The sequence below is a fragment of the Salvelinus fontinalis genome, chromosome 29 (assembly GCF_029448725.1).
Source record: "Salvelinus fontinalis isolate EN_2023a chromosome 29, ASM2944872v1, whole genome shotgun sequence".
Classification (NCBI taxonomy): domain Eukaryota; kingdom Metazoa; phylum Chordata; class Actinopteri; order Salmoniformes; family Salmonidae; genus Salvelinus; species Salvelinus fontinalis.
In genome coordinates, this window is record NC_074693.1 from 29,202,887 (window position 1) to 29,219,379 (window position 16,493).

Genomic DNA, 16,493 nt, shown 5'->3' on the forward strand with positions numbered 1-16,493 from the left:
AAAGCAAAAGCACTAGCCTATATCAATTATACTATCCCCCATAGTACAAAAGTCTACCTATTCTATTCTGTGCGAGAAATAAATATTCCAAACATAGTTGTGGGATGCGATCGATCTCAAATGAATACAGCCACCAGCATTAAAAAAAATGTTATGCAATGTGGCTGCCGCAACAGATCAGAACGTTTAGCTTAAAATGTTGACTACTATTAGGGTAGGTTTCGCCCACTCCCCGGTCTTATTGCCAGGACCGGGGAGTGGGCGACGTTCATCCAGTAGGCAGAGATGGCCCAAAACTCGCTCCGCCACTCATCCACTAACCTCTCCCCCTTCCAGTGCGTACTAGGGTATCAGCCGGTTCTGGCACCTTGGCATCAGAGCCAGATCGAGGCTCCTGCGGTGGACAAATGGTTTAAGCGCTCGGAGGAGACCTGGAACGCCGCTTATGTGCACTTGTAACGGGCCGTGAGGTGTCAGAAGGCGAGCGCCGATCGCCACCGCAGTGAGGCCCCAGTGTTCGCACTGGGGAACCGGGTCTGGGTCTCGACCCGAAACCTGCCCCTCCGCCTGCCCTGCCGGAAGCTGGGCCCATGGTTTGTGGGACCATTTAAAGTCCTGAGGAGATTGAACGAGGTATGTTATAGGTTAAAGCTTCCCCCAGATTACCATATTAACCCCTCGTTCCATGTGTCTCTCCTCAGGCCAGTGGTGGCTGATCCACTCCAGGAGTCTGAGGTGCAGGAGGTTCCTCCGCCCCCTCTGGACATCAAGGAGGCCCCGGCGTATGGTCAGGAGGAGAGATGTTGGGTGCCGTTGGAGGACGTTTGGACCCTTCGTTGCTGCTGGATTTCCACCGTCTCCATCCGGATCGCCCTGCGCCTCGTCCTCCGGCTCGTCCCCGAGGTCGGTGCGCTGCTGGAGCCGCGTGTCAGGGGGGGGTCCTGTCATGACATCCACCAAAGTCGGTCCCTCTCCTTGTTCGGGCGGCGTTCTAGCGGTCGACGTCACCATTCTTCTAGCCATCTCCGATCCACTTTTCATTTTCAATTTGTTTTGTATTTGTTTTACACACCTGGTTTCAATTCCCCAATTACATGTTCATTATTTAACCCTCTGTTTTCCCCATGGTTCTTGTGCGTGTTTGTTTGTTGTATTTACAGTCCGTATTGTGGGCTAGGTATTATCGACTTGTATTTTCAAGTCTTGAGTAAAATTTACGTGTATTACTCATCTCTGCTGTCCCGCGCCTGACTCCTCTGCACCACCTACACCCAGACCTATTACTGAGGTGTCATTTTCTCAGGCGCCAACATCTCTTCTTCACACTCAAAAGTAGCCGCACTTATCACATACTGTGTTTGACATCTTAACTAAATCCATCACACAGGAGTCATGAAGCCAGCCTGGTGGAATGTATAATGAATAAGTGAGACTTTGATGAGGCTCTTCCTCTGAGTCAGAACCTATGAATAGGGTCAAGATTTCACTTCTTCTTTTACTCTTCACAAACTGGGTGAATTCTTCTGAGTGGCAGGAACAGCTATCTCTCATACTTTCCTTGCATTGATTTTGTTTGTGCCGTAAAACAAATAAAAAATAGAGGACTTTGTTGAAGTACCGAAGGTTCATTTGATAAACTGAGACCCTGCATTGAAAAGAGACATGGAGGCTGTTTTAGGACTGTTGGTGATCTCCGCCAGATTGTATCATGGTAAGAAACATCTTTATATGTGTTGGCTTCCCTCTTCTTTTATGCCGAATATAATATCAGGAGTCTTGTATATCATGTAGCAGAAATGACGGCTGATGAGGGACAATTTTCAGAACACGGTAGAAGACAGTTGTCTCTTTACTCATTGTCCCATAATAATGATCACTGACTTAATGATCCCTATCACGTTGATGCTGTTGGTTTGGTTATACTGTTAGCCGCTTGTATCATAATCTGAAAAATTATACATGACTTGACCTGGGTTAGAACAGTGATAGTCACTACATTGTCTATTCTTCTTGATCTTCAGGCTTGGAGACTTCCTGTGATGCTAGAGAAGATGGATCTCAGTGTTATGGAGCTCTGGGAGGAACTGTCTATCTCCAGCTGGTGACTGATGCCACGAGATATGAACTCTCATTTTGGAAAGGCTCAACTGGTGCTAAAACAGAGATACTCAAAATGAAGAAGGACAAACTGGTAATAAGAAACCCCCTCATTATAGACAGAGTACACTTCTTTATAAACAATGGGACATTGAGGATAAATAACATAAGAAGGAATGATTCTGGTGAATACCTGCTAGAAACATTTAGTTCAAACGGGCGAATGTGGACCAGAGAAATACAACTGTTCATCAAAGGTAAATAAATAACTTTCCAAATAATTATTACAAATGGTAACTTTGACAAGCTCTACATATTGCTCTGGCTAAACTACACATATGTGACTGCTTAATAATCAAAATAATGAGAAATGCATTTTATGTGTAACCATGGAGTCATTTTATTTTCAAATGTTACTGTAGTTGTTACATAGAGTCATAACCACATCCATCAACATTAAATCATCTGTTGGTTATTTGAAATGCAGTCATTATGTGTCATGAATCTGCTGCTCCTGTTGACTACAGTAGTTTCTGTGGCTTTCAAGAAGAATGGCTGGTGTTGTGTTCTAATGTGTTTTGCCCTCTTACTACAGTTACATATCCTTCTTCCCCCACAGCTCCAGTGTCCAGTCCTCAGCTGTCCTCTGAGTGTCTGTCCCATGGAGAGGTGAGGGTGTCCTGCTACTCTGAGGGGGATGGTCCCCAGTACAGCTGGACTCTGGATGGACAGACACTGAGAGACACTGAGACCTTTCCTGGTGATGAGACAAACACCATCACTCTGAAGAAAGGCCTGTCAGGAGATCTCACCTGTACCATCAGAAACAACATCAGCAGTGATACTGTCAGCAGGAGAATCTCACACTGTCCAGGTAATCAACTGTTAAATTTACTTTGTTAAAAAAACATTATGATCAACAATATCAATGATTAATGATAATAATGATGATGATTATAATGATCGATGATCAATTCTTATCAATAAGAATTGACCTGTTTCGAAACAACACATTTGCCAGTATTTACATGTAATTCAGATACGAATGTGATTACTGTTGTTTGGATTGCCTACAGGGCTGATATATGTTAACTGCACCTTATGAAACGGGACAAATGTATTAGAGTGGGTGAATGCCACTTGTAATACCCTGTGTGTTGAGTCTACAACAGTGGCGACTGTGACTGAGTCCACCACCAGTAAAACCTCCACTGGTAAGGGATAATGTTGATATTGATAATGATGATGATGATGATGATGATTATTATTATTATGATTGACGTCATCATCATCATAATCATGACCTCTAGGGCAGTGGTTCTTAACCTGGGTTCGATCGAACCCCAGGGGTTCGGTGAGTCAGTCTCAGGGGTTCGGTGGAGGTCAAGACACACATCCGACTCATATGATTCGTGATGACACGCCCCGCTTGGCCATCATTGGCTGCAGGTGATCACGCTACATCACTTGGCCTATCTGTGCTGCAGGGAATTTGGTGCACTCAGTAGTCGACTTGTGACTGTCGTGATGGTACGTCTTGTGATTTCTTTCTTAATATTTGAATCCCTTCATACTTACTATGTCGAGCAAAAAAAGAAAGTGGTCGGACGAATATGTACAATATGGATTCACATGTATAACGGAGTGTGATGGGAGTTAGCGTCCTAACTGCATGATTTGCAATGCCAAGTTGAGCAATTTTAGCCTAGCACCGGCAAAACTAAGAGAACACTTCCTTAAGCTGCATGGAGATGGAAAATACAAGAACACAACGCTCGCTGAATTCAAGGTGAAGATAGCCAGATTCGATGAAAAGGCTACTCTGCCTGTTCTCGGCTTTGTACCATCCACAAACCGATCCTCACAGCATCGTACGAAGTTGCTTACCTGATCGCAAAGCAGGGCAAACCACACACCATCGGTGAAACACTTGCTGGGTTGAAGATGGCGAATATCATGCTGGGAAAAGAGGCTGAAGTTAAGTTATCCCAAATTCCTCTTTCAAACGACACCATCAGCGACAGAATAGAGGACATGAGCGAAGACATCTTGGCTCATGTAGTTGCAGATCTGATTTCAAGCGCGGCAAAATTCAGCCTTCAACCCGACGAGACCACAGACGTTTCCAATCTAAGCCAGCTTGCTGTATTCGTGCGCTATGTGAAAGACGACGTGATAAAGGAAGATTTTTTATTTTGTAAGCCTCTTACAACAACAACTAAGGCAGCCGATGTGAAGAAACTTGTGGATGACTTCTTCAAAGACATCAATCTTTCGTGGGATATGGTTTCTGCAGTTTGTTCGGATGGAGCTCCAGTCATGCTGGGAAGAAAGTCTGGTTTTGGTGCGCTAGTGAAAGCCGATGCACCACACATCATTGTTACGGATTGTATTCTGCACAGGCATGCGTTGGCAACAAAAACCTTGCCTCCAAAACTGGCAGAAGTATTAAAAATTGTAGTGGAATGCGTGAACTATGTGCAAACCAGTGCTCTGAGGCACCGCATCTTCAGTGATCTGTGTAAAGAAATGGGCTCTGAATTCGAGGTACTTCTGTACCATTCTAACGTTCGGTGGTTATCCCAGGGACAGGTGCTGAATCGTGTTTTTGCCGTGCGTGTGGAATTAGCCCTGTTTTTGCAAGAGCACCAACATTGTCATGCAGATTGCTTCAAAAATTCTGAGTTCATTCTCATTTTAGCGTACATGGCTGATATCTTCACAGCTCTCAATCATCTCAATCAAAAGATGCAGGGCGGTGGAGTCAACATCATCGAAGCGGAGGAAAACCTGAAGGCTTTTCAAAAAAAGATACCGTTATGGAAACGACGAACAGAGAACGATAACTTCGCAAACTTTCCCCTGCTGGACGACTGTGTAAGTAAGATCGAAGATGTATCTGGAATCGGAGACATTTCTGTACCCGCAGAACTGAAGCAAGCAATTGCCGCGCACTTAGATGAGCTTGCAAAGTCTCTCGACGGATACTTCCCTACAAGAGAGTCATATCCAGCATGGGTGAGACAGCCGTTCGCGTTTAGTGTTGAGACAACAGATGTCAATGATGAATACCTCGATGGAATCATTGAAATTCAGCAGAGCCAGGTTCAACAGCAACTCTTCAGAACAACAACGCTTTCAACGTTTTGGTGTCAACAATTGGTAACGTACCCTGTTATTGCTAAGAAAGCTCTGGAGATATTCATACCGTTTGTTACAACATATCTTTGCGAGCAATCCTTTTCGAGGATGCTGGACATAAAAACGAAGAAAAGGAACAGACTTTGTTGCGAAAATGACATGAGTGGCACTTGCCAAGGTGAAGCCGCACATTTCTGAACTGGTCTCTGAAAGGCAACAGCAGAAGTCACACTGATTTGCAGTAAATATTCATTATTATGTTTTTGTTTTTGTGTGAAAATCATGTTTTGATGATTTTGATTTTTGAACACACAGTGTTGATGTTCATGCATGGTTCATTTTGTGCACCAGTAAAATATATACCTCTGTTTTGAATTTGAAAAAATCATATTTTATTTTTCCAATTAAGAAGGGTTCGGTGAATGCGCATATGAAACTGGTGGGGTTCAGTACCTCCAACAAGGTTAAGAACCACTGCTCTAGGGTCGTTCCACAAAATTAGTCCCTATTTGATCTTTTCTTTAATACAGACCACATAGAGAATTCAATATCTCTATTTTCTATATGAAAAAACAGTTGCTAACGTGCCAAAATGCAGCACTTTGACACGTCTCTCTGTCACCCTCTGTGACTTCTAGGAAGATTTTAACCCACTTAATCCCAAAATGTCTCCAAGTGTTCACCATTATTGTAAAGCCTTATTTTGTTGCTTTGCCAAAGTCATTTCTGAAGATTTGTCTTTATTTCATGTAATTGTTTTTTATTTATTTTTATTCAACCTTTATTTAACTAGGCAAGTCAGTTAAGAACAAATTCTTATTTACAATGACGGCCTACCAAAAGGCAAAAAGACCTCCTGCGGGGACGGGGGTCTGGGATTTAAAAAAAAAAAAAAATACAATATAAATATTGGACAAAACACACATCACAACAAGAGAGACAACACAACACTACATGAAGAGAGACCTAAGACAACAATATAGCAAGGCAGCAACACATGACAACACAGCATGGTAGCAACACATCAATACAACAACATGGTAGCAACACAACATGGTAGTGGCACAAAACATGGTACAAACATTATTGGGCACAAACAACAGCACAAAGGGCAAGAAGGTAGAGTCAACAATACATCACACAAAGCAGACACAACTCTCAGTAAGTGTCCATGATTAAGTCTTTGAATGAAGAGATTGAGATAAAACTGTCCAGTTTGAGTCTTTGTTGCAGCTCGTTCCAGTCGCTAGCTGCAGCGAACTGAAAAGAGGAGCGACCCAGGGATGTGTGTGCTTTGGGGACTTATTAAAGAATGTGACTGGCAGAACCGGTGTTGTATGTGGAGGATGTGGGCTGCAGTAGATATCTCAGAAAAACGGGAGTGAGGCCAAAAGAGGGTTTTATAAATAAGCATCAACCAGTGGGTCTTGAGAGATGACCAGTTTACAGAGGTGACCAGTTTACAGAGGAGTATAGAGTGCAGTGATGTGTCCTATAAGGAGCATTGGTGGCAAATCTGATGGCCAAATGGTAAAGAACATCTAGCCACTCGAGAGATTAGCCTTTCAGGGCTACCCATCCCGGATCCGGGAGCATCCTCATCAAAAAAGCTGACAAGCATAGCCTAGCGGGACAGGGATATCATATAATATAATTTCATGAAATCACAAGTCCAATACAGCAAATGAAAGATAAACATCTTGTGAATCCAGCCAGTTCCAGTCCGATTTTTAAAATGTTTTACAGCGAAAACACAATATGTATTTATATTAGCTAACCACAATAGCCAAACACACAACGCACTGTTTTCAACATGTTTCCACCGCATAGGTAGCTTTCACAAAACCCAGAAATAGAGATAAAATTAATCACTAACCTTGAACAACTTCATCAGATGACAGTCTTATAACATCATGTTATACAATACATTTATGTTTTGTTCGAAAATGTGCATATTTGAGGTATAAATCGTAGTTTTACATTGCAGCCACCATCACAAATAGCACCAAAGCAGCCAGAATAATTACAGAGAGCGAAATACATAAATACTCATCATAAAACAGTTATGAAAAATACATGGTGTACAGCAAATCAAAGATAAACATATTGTGAATCCAGCCAATATTTCCGATTTTTTAAGTGTTTTACAGCGAAAACACAATATAGAATTATATTAGCTTACCACAATAGCCAAACACACAAAGCCATTTATTCACTGCCAACATAGCTTTCTCACAAACCAGCAATAGAGATAAAATTAATCACTAACCTTTGGACAACTTCATCAGATGACAGTCTTATAACATCACATATTGTTATACAATACATTTATGTTTTGCTCAAAAATGTGCATATTTAGAGCTGCAAATCGTGGTAATACATTGTGAATACGTAGCAACAATTCACCAAAATGTCCGGAGATATTTTGGACAGTCACCTAATCTAACCAAAGAACTCATCATAAGCTTTACATAAAAATACTTGTTGTATGGCAAATGAAAGATACACTGGTTCTTAATGCAACCGCTGTGTTCGATTTTAAAAAATTACTTTACTACAACATACAGCATGCATTATTGTGAGACAGCGCTCACCTATTCTCCGCCGTGTTGGAGCCAACATATTACACAAAAATACGAAATAACATCATAAATATTCTCTTACTTTTGCTGATCTTCCATCAGAATGTTGTGCAAGGAGTCCTATTTCCAGAATAAATCGTTGTTTGGTTTTAGAATGTCCATTTCTTCTGTCGAATTAGCAACTTTGGCTAGCATTGTGACACGAACATGCCCATCAACTCTTGGCGCCTGGAACGAAAAATTCCAAAATTCCCAATAAACGTTGAATAAACTGGTCAAACTCGGTTGAAAATCCTACTTTATGATGTTCTTCTCATATGAATCCAATAAAATCAGAGCCGCAGCAATTCGCAGTGTATACCGAACGCTTTTCAGAAGACAATGTGAGGTTCCCCGGAGCGCAGCTGAATACTGACGATAGGGCGGACCTGTCACTCCAAAAGCTCTTATTCGGCCTCACATCAAGCTAGACACCCCATTCAACCTTCTACTGCCTGTTGACATCTAGTGGAAGGCGTATGACGTGCATACAGATCCATAAATAAAAGCCAGTTGAATAGGCAGGCCCTGACACAGAGCCTCATTTTCAGAATTTTCACTTCCTGTATAGAAGTTTGCTGCCAAATTAGTTCTGTTTTACTCACAGATATAATTCAAACAGTTTTAGAAACTTCAGAGTGTTTTCTATCCAATAGTAATAATAATATGCATATTGTATGATCTAGAACAGAGTATGAGGCCGTTTAATTTGGGCACGATTTTTTCCAAAGTGAAAACAGCGCCCCCCTATTCACAAGAAGTTAGTGATTCATTTTCAGGTTACACTACCCAAAAAGGAATAATTTCACGGAACGACCCTCTTGACGTAGCAGCATCATAGCATTTGTCACATCTCAATTATATGAGATGTGTGATTCCTTTAAATGTTTCCTTTAAATGTCACATCTCAACTATATGAGATATGGGATTCCTTTAAATGTTTTATTGCCACCAGTGTTTATATATGTTAACTGTATGTATTGTTATTTATTAGGGATCCCCATTAGCTGTTGCCAAGGCAGCATCTAGTTTTCCTGGAGTCCAAACACATTAAGGAACAAAAGATAAACAACACATCATATAATATTATTACACAACTACATATCTGCAATACAAAATGTAGAATACGACCATACAACAATATTACAATGTAAGCGTGTGTGTAGAGTGCATGTGCTAGCGTTTATGTGCGTATGTGTTTGTCTGTACCTGTGTGTGTGTCTCTTACAGTAGCCACTGTTCCATAAGGTGTATTTTCATTTTTTAAATCTGATTCTACTGCTTGCATCAGTTACCTGATGTGGAATAGAGTTCCATGTAGTCATGGCTCTACGTAGTACTGTGTTCTAGTTACAGTCTGTTCTGGACTTGGGGATTGTGAAGAGACCTCTGGTGGCATGTCTTGTGGGGTATGCATGGGTGTTCGAGCTGTGTGCTAGAAGTTTCAACAGCTTGTCAACACTTCTTACAAAAACAGGTAGTGATGAAGTCAATCTCTCCTCCACTTTGAGCCATGAGAGATTGACATGCATATTAATAATGTTAGCTCTCCATTGACATTTATGGGCCAGACAATCCAGGGTTACTTCAAACAGTTTAGTCGCCTCAATTTACTCAATTTCCACACTATTCATTACAAGATTTAGTTGAGGTTTAGGGTTTAGTGAATGATTTGTCCCAAATACAATGCTTTTAGTTTTTGAAATATTTAGGACAAACGTATTCCTTGCCACCCATTCTGAAACTAACTGCAGCTTTGTGTTAATTAAGTGTTGCAGTCATTTCAGTCGCTGTAGTAGCTGACATGGATAGTGTTGAGTCATCCTTATACATAGACACATTGGCTATATGAGCCAGTGAAGAGGGTTTTACTATTCTTGGGTAGCGGAATAACTTTTGCTTCCCTCCAGGCCTGAGGGCACACACTTTCTAGTAGGCTTAGATTGACAATATGGCAAACAGGAGTGGCAATATCGTCCGCTATTATTCTCAGTAATTTTACATCCAAGTTTTCAGACCCCGGTGTCTTGTCATTGTTGATGGACAACAATATTTTTTTTCACCTCTTCCACACTCACTTTACGGAATGAAAAATTACAATGCTTGTCTTTCGTAATTTGTTCAGTTATGCTTGGATGTGTAGTGTTGGCATTTGTTGCTGGCATGTCATGCCTAAATTTGCTAATCTTGCCAATGAAGAAATCATTAAAGTAGTTGGGAATATCAGTGGGTTTTGTGATGAATGAGCCATCTGATTCAATGAATGATGGAGCTGAGTTTGCCTTTTTTCCCCAATATTTCATTTAAGGTGTTCCAAAGGTTATTACTATCAATGTTTATATCATATATCTTTGTTTCATGGTATAGATTCTTCATATTTGTATTCAGTTTAGTCACATGATTTCTCATTTCGCAGTACATTTGACAATCGGTGGGGCTGCCAGACTTATTTGCCATTCCTTTTGCCACCTCCATCTCAACCATACAATTTTTCAATTTCTCGTCAATCCAAGGTTGATTTAAAATTTTTACAGTAATTTTCTTAATGGGTGCATGCTTATTCTTTACTGGAATAAGCAATTTCATAAATGTGTCAAGTGCAGCGTCTGGTTGCTCCTCATTGCACCACAGACCAGCAAATATTTTTTACATCATCAAAATAAGAACCACTACAAAACTTATCATATGACGTCTTATACCCAATATTAGGCCCAGCATTTGTAACTTTGGTTTTCCCATATGTGGCTACTATATTGTGATCACTACATCCAATTGACTTGGATACTGCTTTAAAGCAGTTTCATTAGTAAAGATGTGATACATGTTAATTATTTAATTCCTGTGCTGTTTGTAACTACCCTGGTAGGTTGACTGACAACCTGAAACAGGTTGCAGGCACTAGTTACAGTTTGAAGCTGTTTCTTGAGTGGGCAACTTGATGAAAGCCAGTCAATATTGAAATCACCCAGAAAATATACCTCTTTGTTGATATCACATACAGTATATTATCAAGCCAGATGGCAAGATGGCGCCGACAGACATGGCAGCTCTGCTTCTTGCTCTTAAGCAACTTTCCAGTATTTTATTTTTTTGTCTGATATTTCTTACTTTATTAGCCCAGAACGTTTTTTGTGTTATTTCATACAGCCGGGAATAACTTTTGGATATCAGAGATGCGGTAAATCACCAGCATTACAATCAGGAATTTCCCAAATTGGAACCTTTATTCGTACCCCCAGGGAAATGTAACATATCCCAGAGGCTGCTCCATGACGCCGCCGGCAGAGAACAGGTGTTCGGAGTGCACTTCTAGTCCGACTAAGGAGGCTTACAAACCATCCCCTGCTTCCGAGATCAGGACTCCATTTTGCTCCTCCCTTCCTATAGGCAGAAAATCAAACAGGAAGTACCCGTACTAAGGTCTACTCAAGCTGGTCTGACCAATAGGAATTCATGCTTGCGACTGGGAGTATGGTTGAATACAAATAGTGTTGTTACTCCCTCCGTCAGTACAGGGGATGCCGGCCCAGGCGGATTTCCAAATCATGTCCAATACATTTTATTTACCATGGATGGACTCTAATCAAATTGTGGAAACATCTCAAGGACGATGAATGGAAACAGGATACACCTGAGCCCAATTTCAAGTCTCATATGGGTCTGAATACTTATGTATTTTTGGTCTGCAGTCCTCTGCATGCAAACAGTTGTTACATTGAAAGTCTGGGCGGTTCACATTGTCCCAGAATAAAGCAAAATAAACACAACCCCTGCACCATTGAAAATGTTCAATAATGACCTCCATCTGAGAAATACGGCCAGCTAGGCTAGCTAGGCTTTTGTGTCTCTCTCTTTACAGGATGAAGAAATGAACAAAAATAGCTCACAAAAATGGCTAAATCTGAAAAGCAGAAAGATGTTTCCTCTTTTAAATCCACACGAAAGCAGTGTCTTTGCACATACTGTTGGTCACAGCATCGGCTAACGTTGGTAGCCATACAACGCTGTTCCAGCCAGGTCAGGTTGCAGGGTAAAGGTTACAGGCAGAAGGGAATCCAGTCACAATTAGTGTGGGAAACCTCTGAGGTCCCAGACACAAGGGTTGGGAAACCCTTTCTAGCTTGATACTGATAGCTACCAGCTAGGCTAGTAGCTAGCTACGGTAAACAACTTCAGGCTTTTTGGTTTGGCAGGATCCCTGGACAGATAGTAGCTGTCACAGCAACTGAGGCTAACCGCGATGCAGGATCCAAAGTAAAAAAGTATGTCAATAAAACTTGGCAAGGAAACACTGTTGCAACTTTCAAAAACAATACAATTAGGAGACAAAGATTTCAGGGTGGGTTATTGAGGCTAATAAAACCCTACAACAGTGGACTCCACAACAGTGATTGAGGCAACCACTGGTAAGAGGCATGAAACCTTAGTAATTGCTCAACACATCCCAGCCACAAAAAATGATTTACTGCTGTCTCCCTTTAACAGAACATTCAGTGGAAATCTCCTCGTGGGCTGGTAGGTTTTATGTTGAAAGCAGATCTTACTGCAGTTCATTTTCATGGATTTGATAAATTAGCTGATAAGTTAATTTAGGTGTTATACCTTCTCCCTTCTGTCCCCCAGGAACAGGGTTCAATGTGTTTGTTTATTTCCAACTTGCTGAAGTCTTCATTCTGCTGACAATCTGTGTGGGATCATACTGTTTCTACAAGAAGAAAACTTATCCTCAAGAACAAGGTCAGTAATGCATCATTGTACCTTTGTTTAACATATTTAGTTTGAAAAGTAAAATATTATTATTATTCTTAATTCGCTCACTCTCTCTCGCTCACTCTGCTGACTCTCTTTTTCTCTCTCTCCAGATGATGTTGAGTAAGCAGAGTGTTTGCAGTCTCTCAGGTGGATCACGGTGGGACTCTAAGATGGGTGTTGATGTCATGAAAGTTGCCATGGGGACCATGACTGATGACTAATGATGATGTTATACTGCTTATTGCTGTTTTAATCTTAATCAAGCTCAAACTCAAAGCACAGTAATGTATTTAGATCTTTTGACATATATTTTCATAGTTTCATAATGTTCCTTCAGAACTGCCATTAAAAAGTAATAATGAAAGATCTATGTGATGGTGTTTATTTAATGGATTTTAACTCTTGAATTGTAGTGTTTTCGTGCTTTTTCATTTGTACATACATTTACATAAAGTAATGAAAATGCTATTGTGTTTTTGAAAATACATTTTCTTTCGTCTTCGAATGTGACCTTAGACCTTCATAAACACAAACACATTTTTATTTTGCGATAGCAAATATGTAGAGTTCAAAAGGTACTTGCACTCTTAACCATGAAAAGGAATAACCCACGAATGACGACATGAATAGCATACAGTTGGCGGGTTTTACGCTTTTTCGACAGGATAGAACAGCGACCTCTGGTGAGACAATAGGTGGTAGTCTATGTAAATTTGTAAACAACAGCTGGTGCACGAAATCTAAGGAAGTCTTGAGGTCTTGCTCGCCTGAGGTAGAGTATCTCATCATAAGCTGTAGACCACAATATTTACCAAGAGAGTTTTCATCTGTATATTTCGTAGCTGTCAAAATACCACCACAAACCGATGCTGGCACTAAAACCACACTCAATGAGCTGTATACGGCCATAAGCAAACAGGAAAACTCTCACCCAGAGGCGGCTTTCCTAGTGGCTGGGGGCTTTAATGCAGGGAAACTCAAACTCGTTTTACCTCACTATCAGTATGTTAAATGTGCAACCAGAGGGGAAAAAACTCTCGACCACCTTTACTCCACACACAGAGACGCGTACAAAGCTCTCCCTCGCCCTCCATTTGGCAAATCTGACCTTAATTCTATCCTCCTGATTCCTGCTTACAAGCAAAAACTAAAGTAGGAAGCATCAGTGACTCGGTCAATAAAAAAGTGGTCAGATGAAGCAGATTCTAAGGTAGAGGACTTATTTGCTAGCACAGACTGGAATATGTTCCGGAATTCTTCCGATGACATTGCATAGTACACCACATCAGTCACTGGTTTCATCAATAAATGCATCGATGACCTTGTCCCACATTGACCGTACGTACATACCCCAACCAAAAGCCATGGAACACAGGCAACATCCGCACCAATCTAAAGGGTAGAGCTGCCGCTTTCAAGGAGCGGGACTCCAACCCGGAAGCTTATAAAAAATCCCGCTCAGCCCTCCGACGAACCATCAAACAGGCAAAGTGTCAATACAGGACTAAGATTGGATCGTACTGCACTGGCTCTGATGCTCGCCGGATGTAGCAGGGCTTGCAAACTAATACAGACTACAAAGCTGTGAGCTGCCCAGTGACAGGAGCCTACCAGACGGGCTAAAATACTTATATGCTTGCTTCGAGGAAGGTAACATTGAAGAACGCATGAGTATCAGCTGTTCTGGAAGACTGGCTCAAATGCATTAAGAAAGAAAGAAATGTATATATATGTTACAGTGTTTTTCTGACACCAACTCAGTCAGTTCTCAAGTGCTAGTTTAACTTAATGCACTCCTCCAAGGAGGAACAACCACCCCTGGTGCAAGAAAGGTTGAGAAACACTGTTACACCACACAGGTCACGTGTTCCCTCCGTGGTGAAAAAAGTAACAAATTGTCACACTTGAGTAAATGTAAAACACCTTAATAGAGCATGACTCAAATAAAAGTGAAAGTCACCCAGTAAAATACTACTCCAGTAAAAGTCAAATTATTTGGCTTTAAATATACTTACGTGTCAAAGTAAATTTAATTGCTAAAATATACTGAAATATCAAAAGTTGAACAAACTTGTTTTGGAATGAATGATTATTTATCACTGATTTTAGTCATAAGATGGAGATACAATTCTAATATCTGTAAGATAGTGTATAAATGATTTTGCTTACAACAAGACAGTCCCACTACCATCATTAGAAGACCTTACACAGCATGCATGTTGATTAATCTGTCACAACACCTCAACATTGGCTCTTCATGAAGGGAAGTGCTACAGTCTGTGTGATAACATTTCTTTCAGTGGGCCGATAGAAAAGTCAGAATCCCTGCACATATTCACTTAGTTTGTTGTGCTTTAAACAAAAGTGTATTAGATTATGAGAAAATGTTTCAAAAGTAGTAGTTAATGAGAAATAAGGTAAAACATGGTTTAATAGTAGCAGTTAATGAGGAGGGATGTCCAACATGTTTCAATAGTAGTAGTTAATGAGAAATAAGGTAAAACATGTTTCAATAGTAGTAGTTAATTAGAAATAAGGTAAAACATGTTTCAATAGTAGTAGTTAATGAGAAATAAGGTAAAACATGTTTCAATAGTAGTAGTTAATGAGAAATAAGGTAAAACATGTTTCAATAGTAGTAGTTAATGAGAAATAAGGTAAAACATGTTTCAATAGTAGTAGTTAATGAGAAATAAGGTAAAACATGTTTCAATAGTAGTAGTTAATGAGGAGGTTCAAAATGTTTTCTAAAAGCAGCTTGCTTTTATTTCTATGCATTCAAAATCACACAAATATATCTAATTAAAACATAAAGTTACAGAAATAAATAATGTGCTACAGTTCCCCATTTAAAAAGCCTTCCCATTACACAGTATGTGTTATAACATTTCTTCAGTGGGCCGATAGAAAGGTCAGAAAACGCTGCACATATTCACTTAGTTTGTTGTGCTTTAAACAAAAAGAGGTCGAAAAATAAGAAATGAGGTCCAGAATGTTTAAAAAGTAGTAGATCATGAGAAATGAGGTCCAGAATGAGGTCATGTACACCTCTCTTTATCTCTCTCTCTCTCTCTAAAGTTTTCATTGGATTTAAAAAAAAATATTATCTCTGTGTAAATTCTTTCTATATAGAATAGGCTACTTTATTGAAAATAGTTTGAAAACCAACAAGCAATTCATTTTTAATTGCTTTTTATAATAATACTTGCTTTATCACCTAAATAAATACATGTTCAGATCACAAATGCAGCTGACAGTACTATCATGTTTCTGGTGGTATACATTCTCTTCATATGACACAGTATTTATGATAGTCATTATGGTATTGCCCTGTAGATGGTCCAGTCTGTTTGTGGTGTGTAGTCAACTCCTCTGTGCTTGTCCTTTGCCATTCCAAATATCTCATTTAGAGTTAAAGTTAGTTAGAAACAGTTAGAAACAGTTATTAAATTGTCACTCCACAGTGAACCAATCAAAAAAAAAAAACAATCCAAGTCAAACACATTTTCTATTGGCGTCATCTATAATTCATGACATGTATACATTATTGGAATCAGTTATTATACATTACATCGTAGGTTGCATAAACCAAAAAACAACAAAGTAGCCTTTGTTACAGAGGCTACAGAGCATATAAAGAATGGAATCAGGCTAACATATAGAGGCATCAACCCATTTCTTTGACAATAGCATTTAGGGGAACATATCTGACCTGTCACAACATTTCCTGTGGTCCTCATCGTTAATTCAGGTCACAAACTAAAGGTCTATAAAAACACACTCACCTTAATTTTCAATGGAAAAACGTTTTCCCACACGAGGCCACCATTAGGAGGCTCACACTGAACACATGACCTGTATGGTGTAACATTGTTTCTCAAC

The 16,493-nt window shown here is 40.1% G+C and overlaps 1 protein-coding gene across 3 annotated transcripts; it reads left to right on the plus strand.

Moving 5' to 3' along the window:
• The first annotated feature begins 1,511 nt into the window (after positions 1-1,511).
• LOC129827798 (T-cell surface antigen CD2-like) lies at positions 1,512-14,287 on the plus strand. Of its 3 annotated transcripts, XM_055888990.1 has the most exons (6): positions 1,512-1,711; positions 2,022-2,354; positions 2,717-2,971; positions 12,345-12,374; positions 12,483-12,596; positions 12,722-14,287. In XM_055888990.1, the coding sequence occupies exons 1-6, from the start codon at positions 1,663-1,665 to the stop codon at positions 12,733-12,735; spliced, it is 795 nt and encodes a 264-aa protein (XP_055744965.1). In that variant the 5' UTR covers positions 1,512-1,662; the 3' UTR covers positions 12,736-14,287. The 3 variants fall into 3 exon arrangements, with proteins under 3 accessions (XP_055744965.1, XP_055744966.1, XP_055744967.1); XM_055888991.1 differs by lacking the exon at positions 12,345-12,374; XM_055888992.1 differs by lacking the exons at positions 12,345-12,374; positions 12,483-12,596; positions 12,722-14,287 and adding an exon at positions 3,174-3,311.
• Positions 14,288-16,493: the final 2,206 nt, after the last annotated feature.